The sequence below is a fragment of the Bubalus kerabau genome, chromosome 7, assembly GCF_029407905.1.
Source record: "Bubalus kerabau isolate K-KA32 ecotype Philippines breed swamp buffalo chromosome 7, PCC_UOA_SB_1v2, whole genome shotgun sequence".
Classification (NCBI taxonomy): domain Eukaryota; kingdom Metazoa; phylum Chordata; class Mammalia; order Artiodactyla; family Bovidae; genus Bubalus; species Bubalus kerabau.
The window spans coordinates 5,726,312-5,740,704 of NC_073630.1; the positions used below are offsets into that span (position 1 = coordinate 5,726,312).

The 14,393-nt window shown below is 43.6% G+C and overlaps 1 protein-coding gene across 1 annotated transcript in view; it reads right to left on the reverse strand.

Annotated features, from left to right (window-relative positions):
* Positions 1 to 13,819, reverse strand: part of TMA16 (translation machinery associated 16 homolog) — a 31,621-nt gene extending 17,802 nt beyond the window's left edge. Inside the window, exon 1 of the mRNA XM_055587573.1 lies at positions 13,680 to 13,819. Within this exon, the coding sequence (XP_055443548.1) occupies positions 13,680 to 13,682 (3 nt within the window). The 5' untranslated portion in view covers positions 13,683 to 13,819. The remainder of the gene's footprint in view (positions 1 to 13,679) is intronic.
* Between the last annotated feature and the right edge of the window lie 574 nt (positions 13,820 to 14,393).

A 14,393-nucleotide genomic window follows, 5' to 3' on the forward strand; every position in this document is an offset into this window, starting at 1 on the left:
AAGAGAGTGGGCAGTGAATAACGCAAAATCAAAGCTGGATACACAGGAAATAAGAACAGAGGGTATAATATAAGCCATCTCAAATCAGCCCATTCCAAAAGATACAAATTATTTTCCCATTCAAGACTTAGGCCAGTTAACCAGGTCCTCTAAACTAGCTGTCTAGCATTTCAGTACTGTTTTATTCCTACATACTTCTGTATCTTATATCTGACTTAAATTACTCAGGAGCTTTGTTTGGCTCCCTGTAATAGAAAGCCAAAATAACAGCGGCTTAACCCCAATGAAGTTAGCTCTCTCCCACAGAAAGCAGGAGCTGGAGGCTCTGCTCCATGGAGCCCAGAGGCCCACTCCTTTTTGCTGCATGCTGTCCTCAGATGGAACACCAAGCCTTCAGTCCAGCCAGTGAGAGGCAGAAGAGAAAATCAACAGGCATGTTCCTTCTCTATTATATGTAAGGAGGATTATATAAGTGATTAGTAAATACAGTCTTCAGAGAGTCATTTCCTAGGCAGGTTGATAGGAAATCTAGGGGTCCCCAAGGAGAGAGGGGTCTCCAAATGGAGGAAATAGCCTGCAAGTGTCAGACATTTTTATCTCTCTTAAGCGGCAGGAGGAAACAAACTAGCAATATTTTTTTCCTTCTGTATACAAATTTAAAGGGAGGTTTCTCTTAAAATACTGTGTTGCCATGACACCAGGTTTTGCCTGAAGTTAGCTGTTCTTGAGCCTAGAGATAACCAATGCCTTTTTCTTATGGAAATGTTTGTCTTAAGCTATGCTAATGTACTATGCCTTTACCCCAAACTCTGTCTCCAAGTCAGTTCCGCCTCTTGGCCCAGAACCTACTTGACAAACCAGTATGTTATACTCAGATATTGTTCCCCTAATCTATGTAAATGAAACTATTTGTATGGTGGTCTGCCCTTCTTTAAGATTCAAGTTAATCATTTTATGGCCCAGGATAAACCATTTGGTGCCAAGATTATCCCAAAATGCATCTTATGGGCGAGGGGCCTGGTGCCATTCTGAATTTTAAGACATTTCTTTCTTTCATTAACAGACTGCTAGTGACTATATAACATCCAGCTGAAGACTAGCAGGGGGGTACTCTTTCTGCCCCCTTCTGATGCCTATGTCAGAAGCTTTCTCTATCTCCTTTATACTTTAATAAAACTTTATTACACAAAATCTCTGAGTGAGCAAGCCTTGTTTCTGGCCCCGGATTAAATTCTTCTCCTCCGGGGGCCAAGAATCCTGGTGTATTCGTGTGTTTCAACAACAACCTTTCAGTCTTTATTCCCAGAAAAAAACACATGATTATAGAAGAACAAGAGGCTCTTTAGGGGACAGCTGGGAATCTAACATATCTAATCTTCAAAAAGGTCACATTTTTAGAATATTCTCTCTGAAACTACTGGCACTGTGTTAATGCTGCCTCACACTCTTCCATGATTAAGGTGGCCTTGAGGTTTCCATCGGAAGGCACGGAATGGCTCTGTCTGGAACACTGATGAGTAGAGCCCTTCTCCCCGCTGAAGGGCTTCACTAACTCGGTTAGGCCCTAAAACCTTAACACAAGAAAAAAACTACTCCGACTTACTCTCCAGCATTATATCCCACTCAAAAGACTCTTCATTACATTCTTACTAACTTCTCACCATTCCCAGAACATACCATGCTGTCTTGCCTTTTTTTTTAACTTCTGGAGACTGTACTTGTTACCTCTGCCTGTAAAATCTTTACTTGTCCTCTGATAAAATGCAGCTCAGTCACTTCCTTTATAAAACTGTCCAAGTAGAATTAATCAAAATGACCACCTCACATACATATTCATTTCAACAATTATTAACTTAAATGTTCAATAAATATTTACTATTGCCTTCTTGAAAAACATGACCAGAGAAGATTAACTCCAAGTGTGAAACCCAGGCTGCCCCTAGAAGCTGGTTACGGGTACAGGAGTATAGTGCGAAACCATCATCAGAGTGTGTGCGTTCTTCGTGTCTCTCTGCACGTGTAGAGGGAGAAGGCAGGAAGGTGTAACAGGAACTTATGTGCATGAGGGTTAGCTAGCAAACACAGATCAAATAAAACTTGTAGAACTCAAGGCAGGCTGCCTCTAAGTCGGCCCCCAGTGACTACCCCCTCCTGAGGCCAATGTGCGGCCATCCCCTTGAGTGTGGGCAGGACCTAGTGGCTCACTTCTGTGGACTAACATTTGGGAAAGTGATACAGTATCAGTCCAGAGATAGATCACAAAAGGACCCTGGCTGTGTCCTGCCCACTCCACTCTGCCCTCTCTGGCTCCCTCCAATGGAGACTAGCTGTCTTGTGGTGAGCTGCTCTACACAGAGGCCAGCGGGACAAGTGACTGAGGGAAGCCTCAGGGAGTGAAGAACTGAGGCCCTCGGTCCAAGAGTCCTCAAGGAGCTGAACTCCACCAAGAACCATGTGAGGGAGCTGGGAAGTGGAACCTCCCCAAGCTGTGCCCTGAGACGAAGCCACAGCCTCAGGTTATACTTTGACTGCAATCTTGTGAGAAACCTTGATGGACAGGATCCAGATAAAGTATGCCTGGTCTGTGACTCACAAGAACTATGAGATAATAAATTCTGTTGTTTCAAGCCAATGAATTGTGGGATAGCTTGTTAAAGAGTTAACTGATGCAAAACCAAAAAAATAAAGCAAAGATATCTTTGAAAAGATATTTTTATTTCACATATTCCAACAAATAAAGTGCTTTCAAAAAATGGAACAAGATCACAAAATTTTCAAGAAAAAAAGATGGTCTCTGAAGCTGTAAAACTTAACTGAAGTTACAGACTTGTGTAACATTGTTTTAGCAGTAAGACCAAGTCTACAGAAAATTTCCTTTAAAGATTTGAAAACTTTCTTTAGAACATGAAATACTGTGATAACCCTCGGAGTACAAAATGTCCACACAGCTTTAGACGACCTCATTTTAAAGAACCTCTAAGACTTAGTTCAAAGAAAGTACAAAGAAACCAAACTTACATTCTGACTCAACTGTGGACTATGATTCCTTATAATAATTTATTCATGAAAAGGTTGCCTCAAGACAGGTTATAAATATACAATAAGGCAGAGAAATATGTACCATAAAATAATAAATTTTAAAACAATTCTATGTCAATATATTAACTTTTTTTTTACAAAAAAAAAACCCAACAAAATGCTTCAACAGGGAAAAATGAAGTAACAGCTTATCAATAAAAATTAATCTATTAATTACATTCTATTCAAACTAAATGTTTCTTAATTAAAAAGCAATCAATCTTCATTAGTCAGAGATTCTTCAAATTTATTTTAGAAAACATCTGACAATTCATAAGATAGTACAGAAACATTCTATACATTGGAGGGGAAATGTTTACGCTGTATTTTCAATTCAAACTTAGTGTTTTGTTTCAAAAAGCATCAGAGTTAACTTTCAAAGATACAGCAATAATGTTTTCATATGCATAAAAGACTATTCTAAACAACAGAAACTTCTGAAAAGTTTCTGGCATCACAGAAATATTCTATTTAAGAAAACTGGTATTAAAAGTCCCTTTTACATACAATCTTTAGTGATCACTTCAGAAAATTCATTATAGACCAGTCTTTGGATTCATACTTGAGATTAACAAAGAAAACACAAAAGCAGTTTATTCAAACACAGCAACAGAGAGAGGTTTTCAGGGGCAATACACTTTATCTATTTCTATAAAAACCATAAATAACAAAATAGAACTTTTCCTAAAAGGCAATTAAAGCCATCAAAGAATCTAGGTACAACTAGAAAAAGAAATGTCATTTCAACTGCCCAATATGACTAGAAACCTAAAAGAATGATCATTTCACCAAACACACTTAAGGTACACAAATACACATAAATATTTTTTAAAAAGTAGAGGAGTAATGCCATGCCTACAACTGAGAAAGCTTACAGTATATAATACCTTGAACCACAAGTAACCATAATCACAAAGATAAATTCTAGAATATGATAAACTAAGTCACTTAGTATCAAAGACATGACAGGAATATAATGAACTAATTAAGAGAATCTGACCTTTCTTTTTTTTTTTTTTTTTTGCAGTGACTCTATCCTGAAGAATTCTAGGGCACTTCCCTTGCTTAGCAGATAAATATGATGACAAATGTCAATAACAAATACCTTGTTAGAGAATCCAGAAACAACACATAAGCCGTGTTAAAAGTGAAAAAGTGAAGTCACTCAGTCGTGTCTGACTCTTTGCGACCCCATGGACTGTGGCCTGCCAGGTTCCTCCGTCCATGGGATTTTCCAGGCAAAAATACTGGAGTGGGTTGCTATTTCCTCCTCCAAGGGAATTTCCTGACCCACGGATTGAACCCGGGTCTCCCGCGTTGTAGGCAGACGCTTTACTGTCTGAGCCACAAGGGAAGCCCTTAAGCCGTGTTAAACCCCATTCAATTTTCAAGGACCATTTCCAGTTTAAGTTCACCTCCTCCTTGAAGCTATCCACTAACATGTAACCATTTCATTCTCAATAATCTTGCTCTCTGGGGAGCACTTTCCACACAGCACTTAACATACTGTACCGACCAGTCATTTAATTTCACACTTGTGTTTATTTCCTCCATTGCAACTCCCTGAAGACTACAAATATGTCCTATTGGATTGAAAAACAAGTTCGAAAGAAATAAAGAGAGGTTTCCAAGGTGGTGGAGGAGTTCTACCTGGAGCTTGTTTTGCTCCACAAACACATCAAGAACACATCAACAGGTGGATCAGCTATCTACATCTACAGGTCGAGAACCAGCTGATCACTAGCAGAAGACCTTGGATCCTGGAAAGGACAAGAGGGATCACTGTGCAACCAGGTAGGATGAAAAAGAGAAGGAGAAAAGAGGAGAGGACGTGGGACAAGACCTGTGCCCTGCGGGGGACATGAAGGCGTGTAAAAGTCTCATCTGGGGATGCCCCCTAACTGACAGGACAACAACAGACACAGGTGGAGCATCTGAGGTGTGGAGAAGGGGGAAACAGCTGGCCTGTGGCAGACGGACAGAGACCTTCACAGACGGCTGGTGCTACAGCCCTGTGCACCCCAGAATGGGCTATGTCCCCACCAGTGCGCACAGGGGCTGAGAGCTGGAACATGCAGGTAAGACAGCAAAGCTGGGAGAGGACGGCTGCTGGCTGTAAGGAGACAGCCTGAGGGGACGGAGGGAGGAAATCTGTTCCTGGGAAAGCCTGAGGAGGAAACTCAGACTGCCACAGACACAAGGTACCACTGCTGAGTGGTGAGCAGGGGTGGGACCCGCCATCACACTCTCTTTCTCCGTGTGCTGGCCCCTGCCTGCCGATGGGTTGGGAAGGGTCCCAGCCAGGGCAGGCCCTAGCGTACCTCTCACTGGGCACTGGGAAAGGCCCCCAACAGCGGGCCCACGCATGCCCACAGCTGAATGCCAGGAAAGGCTCCCAGTAGGGCTGATCTTACGCTAGCCATCTGTCACACACACGACTGCAAGCTTCCCTTCCAGTCCTTATCTGTCACACCCACGACTGCAAACTTCCCTTCCAGTCCTCATCACTGAAGGACTGGATCTCTCGTGGCCACCAACTCCTCCGCTCACTTGTTGATGCTGAGACTCTGATCCCAGCAGCCGTGCCACCTCCACACCCTGTCTTCACCAGGCCTCCTGTGTGTGGCCAATACTCTGAGGTGGGGCAAAAACCACAGCTGAGCCCCAAGGGTCTGGTGACTAAGGAATAAAAATCTCTCCATGCAGCTGCACAAAATGTAGATCAAATCCCTGTGATCAGCTTGCTAAACCCAGCGTCTATGGAATATCCAAATGGACAGTGACTGTTCCCACAATTGAGACTGGTCTAGCTGTAGCAGCTGTGGACTCTGCAGCAAGTACATGTGGGAGACAGGCCAGGTCAGAGTCTGAGTGTCCCCCCAGTGCCCACAGCAGGTCCAGAGACCTACTTAGAGGTATCGGAGGGTCTGCTGGGGAGGCAGAGGTTGGCTGTGATTCATAGGAGGGGCAAGGACACTAATAGATGAGACCCCAGGAAAATATTATTATTCCTATTATTATCCTATATTCTGTTGTTGTTGTTTCTCTCATAATTACCACTTTTTACTTGAAACTGTGAAAGCGTTAGTTGCTCAGTCGTGTCCAACTCTGTGACCTCATGGACTGTAGCCCACCAGGCTCCTCTGTCCATGGGATTCTCCAGACAAGAATACTGGAGTGGGTTCCATTCCCTTTTCCAGCTCATCTTCCTGACCCAGGGATTGAACCTGGGTCTCCTGCACTGCAGGCAGATTCTTTACTGTCTGAGCCACCAGGGAAGCCCTATTTTTAAAATTTTTCTTTAATTTTTTAAAATATGTTTTACAACTTTTTCTTTTTTATATACTTTTCATTGTTTTCTGTTTCTTCCTGTTCTCCCTTTGTTCCATTTTGTTTTTATCTTTTTTTAATTTTTCTGTGTTTTAGGTTTCTTAGCTTTTTTCCCTGCAGTCTGCTTTCTTTTTTTGTTTCTGTTAATTTTGTTTTTAATCATTTGGTTTGACTTCTGGGTTACTTTGCTCTGGTAGTTCTCCTGCTTTCTGATTTCTCTGTTTTTGTTTCTTCTTTGTGCATGTGCGCACCTGTTATTTGTTCAGCTCTGGTGTTACTATATGTCTTGGGCTCTGTTTCTTCGTTTCTCTTTAGTTGTTGTTGTTGCTACTACTTGTTTATCTCTTCGCCATCTGTTTTGAGTTTTCTTTGACAATACCCGCGTTACTTTTTCCTTTTTCTTTTGCCACACTGTATGACTTGCAAGGTCTTGGCTCCCCAGCCAGGGGTTGAGCCTGAGCCTTTGGGGTGGAAGTGCTAAGCCCAGGATGCTGCACCAGCAGACAATGCCCAGTCCTAGGGAATATTAATCTGTGACAGTTCTCCCAGAGGTATCCTTCTCAACTCCAAGACCTGGCTCCACCCAATGGCCTTCAGTCCCCAGTGCTAGATGCCACATGCCAAACAACAAGACAGGGACACAGACCACCCATCAGCAGACAGACAGCCTGAAGTTGTACTAAGCCCAGAGACACCCCAAAACACACCACCTGATGTGGCACTGCCCATCAGAAGGACAAGATCTAGTACAATCTACCAGAACACAGGCACCAAGACCTCCCACCAGGAAGCCAACACAAAAGATGGGACCAAACTCACCCACAAGGGGCAGACATCAGAAGCAAGAGGAGCTAAGACTGCAGAAAGGAGACCTCGAACACAGTAAATTAGACAAAATGAGAACATAGAGAAATATGTTGCAGATGGAGCAATGTAAAAATCCACAAAACCAAATAAATGAAGAGGAAATAGGCAATCTACATGAAAAAGAAGGCAAAATAATAATAGTAAAGATGACCCAGATCTCAGAAATAGAATAGAGGCACAACAGAATGGAGAAAATATAATAAATATTTAACAAAGACCTAAAAGAAATAAAGAACAAATAATGATGAAAAACATAACTGAAATGAAAAATACACTAGAAGGCATCAATAACAGAATAACTGAGACAGAAGAATAAGTAAGTGAGCTGTAAGATAGAAATGTGGAAATAACTACCATGGAGCAGAATAAAGAAAAAAGAATGAAAAGAAATGAGGATAATATCAAAGACCCCTTGGACCACATTAAACTCACCAACACTTGAAATATAGGGATCCCAGAAGAAGAGAGAAAAACAAAGAAATGGCTTGAAAAAATTTTGAATAAATTATAGTCAAAAATCTCCCTAACATGGGGAAGGAAATAGCCACCCAAGTCCATGAAGCACAGAGAGTCCGAGAGTCTCATACAGGATAAAACCAAGGAGAAACAGGCTGAGACACACAGTAATCAAACTACCAAAATTTAAATACCAAAAAAAAAGCAACAAATTAAGATACAGGGAACCCTCACATAAGGTTATCAATTGATATTTCAGCAGAAACTGCAAGCCAGAAGGGAGTGGTAGAATATATTTAAAGGGATGAAAGGGAAAAACCTACAACCAAGATTACTCTATCCACCAAAGATCTCGCCCAGATTCAACAGAGAAATCAAAAGCTTTACAGACAAGGAAAATAGCTGAGAGAATTCAGCACTACCAAACCAGCTTTACAACAAATACTAAAGGAACTTGGGGGCATGGGGGGAGGAGAAACATATAAAAAAAGACCTATAAAAAAACCCAAAACAGTAAAGGAAGCTTACACCTGAAGCATATATATCAATAATTAACTTAAATGGAAATGTAGTAAATGCTCCAACCAAAAGAGAGAGACTGGCTAAATGCATACAAAAACAAAACTATATATGCTGTCTACCAGAGACCCACTTTAGACCTAGGGATACATACAGACAAAATGAGGGGCTGGAAAAAGATATTTCATGCAAATGGAAATCAAAAGAAAGCTGGAGTAGGAATACTCATAATGTTAGGTAGTTAGAATAGGGAAAAAGAGTCCAGAACGGCGGTGGCTGGGAGGCGGCCGGAAGGACCAACCCCATGCCCAAGGAGCCGTGGCTGTGTGGTCGCAGGAGGGCCTAGAGGAGCTATCCCACGTTGAAGGTCAGGAAAGGCGGCGGTGAGGAGATACCCCTCGTCCAAGGTAAGGAGCAGCAGCTGCGGTTTGCTGGAGCAGCCGTGAAGAGATACCCCATGCCCAAGGTAAGAGAAACCCAAGTAAGATGGTAGGTGTAGCAAGAGGGCATCAGAGGGCAGACACACTGAAACCATACTCACAGAAAACTAGTCAATCTAATCACACTAGGACCACAGCCTTGTCTAACTCAATGAAACTAAGCCATGCCCCTGGGGCAACCCAAGATGGGTGGGTCATGGTAAAGAGATCTGACAGAATGTGGTCCACTGGAGAAGGGAATGGCAAACCACTTCAGAATTCTTGCCTTGAGAACCCCATGAACAGTATGAAAAGGCAAAATGATAGGATACTGAAAGAGGAACTCCCCAGGTCAGTAGGTGCCCAATATGCTACTGGAGATCAGTGGAGAAATAACTCCAGAAAGAATGAAGGGATGGAGCCAAAGCAAAAACAATACCCACCCAGCTGTGGATGTGACTGGTGATAGAAGCAAGGTCCGATGCTGTAAAGAGCAATATTGCATAGGAACCTGGAATGTCAGGTCCAGGAATCAAGGCAAATTGGAAGTGGTCAAACAAGAGATGGCAAGAGTGAATGTCGACATTCTAGGAATCAGCGAACTAAAATTGACTGGAATGGGTGAATTTAACTCAGATGACCATTACGTCTACTACTGCGGGCAGGAATTCCTCAGAAGAAATGGAGTAGCCATCATGGTCAACAAGAGAGTCTGAAATGCAGTACCTGGATGCAATCTCAAAAACGACAGAATGGTCTCTGTTCGTTCCCAAGGCAAACCATTCAATATCACAGTAATCCAAGTCTATGCCCCAACCAGAACGCTGAAGAAGCTGAAAGTTGACCAGTTCTATGAAGACCTACAAAACCTTTTAGAACTAACACCCAAAAAAGATGTCCTTTTCATTATAGGGGACTGGAATGCAAAAGTAGAAAGTCAAGAAACACCTGGAGTAACAGGCAAATGCGGCCTTGGAATACAGAATGAAGCAGGGCAAAGACTAATAGAGTTTTGCCAAGAAAATGCACTGGTCATAACAAACATCCTCTTCCAACAACACAAGAGAAGACTCTATACATGGACATCACCAGATGGTCAACACCAAAATCAGATTGATTATATTATTTGCAGCCAAAGATGGAAAGCTCTATACGGTCAGCAAAAACAAGACCAGGAGCTGACTATGGCTCAGATCATGAACTCCTTATTGCCAAATTCAGACTTAAATTGAAGAAAGTAGGGCAAACCACTAGACCATTCAGGTATGACCTAAATCAAATCCCTTATGATTATACAGTGGAAGTGAGAAATAGATTTAAGGGCCTAGATCTGATAGATAGAGTGCCTGATGAACTATGGAATGAGGTTCGTGACATTGTACAGGATACAGGGATCAAGACCATCCCCGTGGAAAAGAAATGCAAAAAAGCAAAATGGCTGTCTGGGGAGGCCTTACAAATAGCTGTCAAAAGAAGAGAAGCGAAAAGCAAAGGAGAAAAGGAAAGATATAAGCATCTGAATGCAGAGTTCCAAAGAAGAGCAAGAAGAGATAAGAAAACCTTCTTCAGCGATCAATGCAAAGAAATAGAGGAAAACAACAGAATGGGAAAGACTAGAGATCTCTTCAAGAAAATTAGAGATACCAAGGGAACATTTCATGCAAAGATGGGCTCGATAAAGGACAGAAATGGTATGGACCTAACAGAAGCAGAAGATATTAAGAAGAGATGGCAAGAATACACAGAAGAACTGTACAAAAAAGATCTTCACAACCCAGATAATCATGATAGTGTGATCACTGACCTAGAGCCAGACATCCTAGAATGTGAAGTGGGCCTTAGAAAGCATCACTACGAACAAAGCTAGTGGAGGTGATGGATTTCCAGTTGAGCTATTCCAAATCCTGAAAGATGATGCTGTGAAAGTGCTGCACTCAATATGCCAGCAAATTTGGAAAACTCAGCAGTGGCCACAGGACTGGAAAAGGTCAGTTTTCATTCCAATCCCAAAGAAAGGCAATGCCAAAGAATGCTCAAACTACCGCACAATTGCACTCATCTCACACGCTAGTCAAGTAATGCTCAAAATTCTCCAAGCCAGGCTTCAGCAATATGTGAACCGTGAACTTCCTGATGTTCAGGCTGGTTTTAGAAAAGGCAGAGGAACCAGAGATCAAATTGCCAACATCCGCTGGATCATGGAAAAAGCAAGAGAGTTCCAGAAAAACATCTATTTCTGCTTTATTGACTATGCCAAAGCCTTTGACTGTGTGGATCACAATCAACTGTGGAGAATTCTGAAAGAGATGGGAATACCAGACCACCTGACCTGCCTCTTGAGAACCCTATATGCAGGTCAGGAAGCAACAGTTAGAACTGGACATGGAACAACAGACTGGTTCCAAATAGGAAAAGGAGTATGTCAAGGCTGTATATTGTCACCCTGCTTATTTAACTTCTATGCAGAGTACATCATGAGAAACACTGGACTGGAAGAAACATAAGCTGGAATCAAGATTGCCGGGAGAAATATCAATAACCTCAGATATGCAGATGATACCACCTTTATGGCAGAAAGTGAAGAGGAACTTAAATGCCTCTTGATGAAAGTGAAAGTGGAGAGTGAAAAAGTTGGCTTAAAACTCAACATTCAGAAAACGAAGATCATGGCATCTGGTCCCATCACTTCATGGGAAATAGATGGGGGAAACAGTGGAAACAGTGTCAGACTTTACTTTTTGGGGCTCCAAAATCACTGCAGATGGTGACTGCAGGCATGAAATTAAAAGACACTTACTCCTTGGAAGGAAAGTTATGACCAACCTAGATAGCATATTAAAAAGCAGAGACATTACTTTGCCAGCAAAGGTTCGTCTAGTCAAGGCCATGGTTTTTCCTGTGGTCATGTATGGATGTGAGAGTTGGACTGTGAAGAAGGCTGTGGGCCGAAGAATGATGCTTTTGAACTGTGGTGTTGGAGAAGACTCTTGAGAGTCCCTTGGACTGCAAGGAGATCCAACCAGTCCATTCTGAAGGAGATCAGCCCTGGGATTTCTTTGGAAGGAATGATGCTAAAGCTGAAAGTCCAGTACTTTGGCCACCTTATGCAAAGAGTTGACTCATTGGAAAAGACTCTGATGCTGGGAGGGATTGGGGGCAGGAGGAGAAGGGGACGACAGAGGATGAGATGGCTGGATGGCATCACTGACTCAATGGACGTGAGTCTGGGTGAACTCCGGGAGTTGGTGATGGACAGGGAGGGTTGCAAAGAGTGGGACACGACTGAGCGACTGAACTGAACTGAACTGAACAATCACTAAGCACCAGACACTGGGCAAGCTGTTTACATTTAATTTTCATAATTCTATGAGGTAGACACTATGATTATTCCAACTTAACAGAATAACTGAGTTTTAGAGGGGTTAAGTAACTTCATCAAGACCATAATTCAGCAAAAGACAGGTGCCAAACATTCTCCAGGACTCCACTGCCCACATTCTGAGCTGTAGGAAATAAGTTTATAGAGTAACTGAAACAAATGTGCAGATGGAAAAACCTCTAGCTCCAAGCTGAGTTTAAATTCAAGACAGGATGCAACACAGACACTGCTGAGGCACCAGAAAAATGACAGGCCAGGAAACGTGCCAATGAGAACAGATTTATATTCCTTGACTCATAAGGCAACATACTCCTACTGTACATCCTGACAAAAGTGAAGTTCTGACAGTCAAGGACAACTACAGTCAAATGTCAATGAACACCCCCAATCACAAACACACAATCCAACTACTAACAGTAGTTAGGCTAGAAAAGTATGAAGAGCTGGCAATTGCACATACTGATATGTAAAAAAGACTGAATTTACACAAACATGTATAGCCTGAAGCAAAAACTGACGTGAAAAATGAAAATACAATGAAAAGGAGAAAAAGAAAATAAAAAGGGAGTAATGATACTGCCTTGATAACTGACCAGATAACTTTTAATGATAATGACCAGATAACTTTTTGGTTATCTGGTTTGATAACTTTTTAATGACTTGATAATGATAATGACCAGATAACTTTTGCCACACTATAAACTTTCTATGTCATTGTTTTCGTTAGAAACTAACTGAAAAATGAATATTTAAAAACCATGTTCGGAGAAGGCAATGGCACCCCACTCCAGTACTGTTGCATGGAAAATCCCATGGACGGAGGAGCCTGGTAGGCTGCAGTCCATGGGGTCACTAAGGGTCAGAGACGACTGAGCGACTTCACTTTCACTTTTTACTTTCACGCATTGGAGAAGGACATGGCAACCCACCCCAGTGTTCTTGCCTGGAGAATCCCAGGGACGGGGGAGCCTGGTGGCCTGCGTCTATGGGGTCGCACAGAATCGGACATGACTGAAGCGACTTAGCAGCAGCAGCATGTTGGTGGTATTCAAGAATTATTCTCAAGAACAGAAGCGAAAAAAGCAAGAAACAGCAGCTCTGGAATACAAACAAGCGGTAAGTATAAAGACAAGCAAACAGAATTTAGATACTGGTTACCTCTAAGTGGCTCCTGGAGATACAGATTCAAGGAGGAGAACGGGGATTTCTTATAGTAAGTAATAAACGAGAATTCCTTATACAGTTGACCTTTATACTTAAATGTGCTATATAGGCGCTCTTTCGCGAGAGGCGCGGAGGCGAGGTCTGGGGTGGGAGTGGTCACTGGCGGGAAAGCGGGGAGAGGACCGGAAGTCCGGCGATGGCGCCGTGCCAGCCGCTCCCAGTTCAGCCGCGTCCCCTGCGCCCCCGCCCCCACCAGCTGAGGAGCGAACAGGCGGAGCCTCACGCATACCCGCGGGCGGGGGGCGGAGCCAGGCAGGGCCCGGAGCAGAGCCCCGATCGCGTAGAGCCCTCGCCCGCCCCGCCCCGCCCCCCGGTCTCACTCCCTATCCGCTCCCAGCCGCCCGACGCCGGCCCGTCTCCCCGACCCGGCACTGACCGGGGTCTTCTAGGAACCTGGGGGAACCCACCATGGCGACGTTCTCACGGTTCGGGCCTCCGGAACTCCGACTCCAACACCAGCACCTGACCGCCTGCAGCAACGGTCCGTCGCGCGGTGAGTCCCGCCGAACATACGAGGGGCGGAAGGAGCCGGGCGACCCGACCGGAAGGGGGGGAGCGAGTGCTCTTTCCTGAAACGTCCCTGGAAACAAGACCCCCGGTTATTGTGAGCCGCAGGAGACTGACGCGTCAGCCGGCCGGTCTCCGGTGGTGCCGAGGGAAACGTGGGCTCTCAGGCGTCTGCCCTGCGCTCAGATCCAGGACCACACAGCCTCTTCTGACGAAGCTGCTCTAGGCTCCCGCCCAGCGCAGGCCTGCTCTCTGCGCCTCCTGGCTGCTGGAGCGAGGCTTCCCCGAGGCTGTGTCCTCACCCGTGAGAGCCCCGTCTGCACACTCGAGGCTTCCTCCCACCTGCTTTTTCTGTGTTCTCAGGATGTATCTTCGTTCCATCTGTACTTAGTAGGAGTCCATGAACATTATATTCATTCAGTAAATTGTGTGCAAGTCTTTGGGAACGGGCAAAGTATTTACATGGCCTTGCTCAACTCATATTCCAAGGCAGAATGTGGAGGAAAAAACCCCAAAAAACAAAACCCTGTCAATTAATATTGTTTCCAGTAGTGTAAGTATTCTGAAAAACAAAGTTGAAGGGAAGGCAGAGAAGTTGTTTTAGGCGTGGTGGT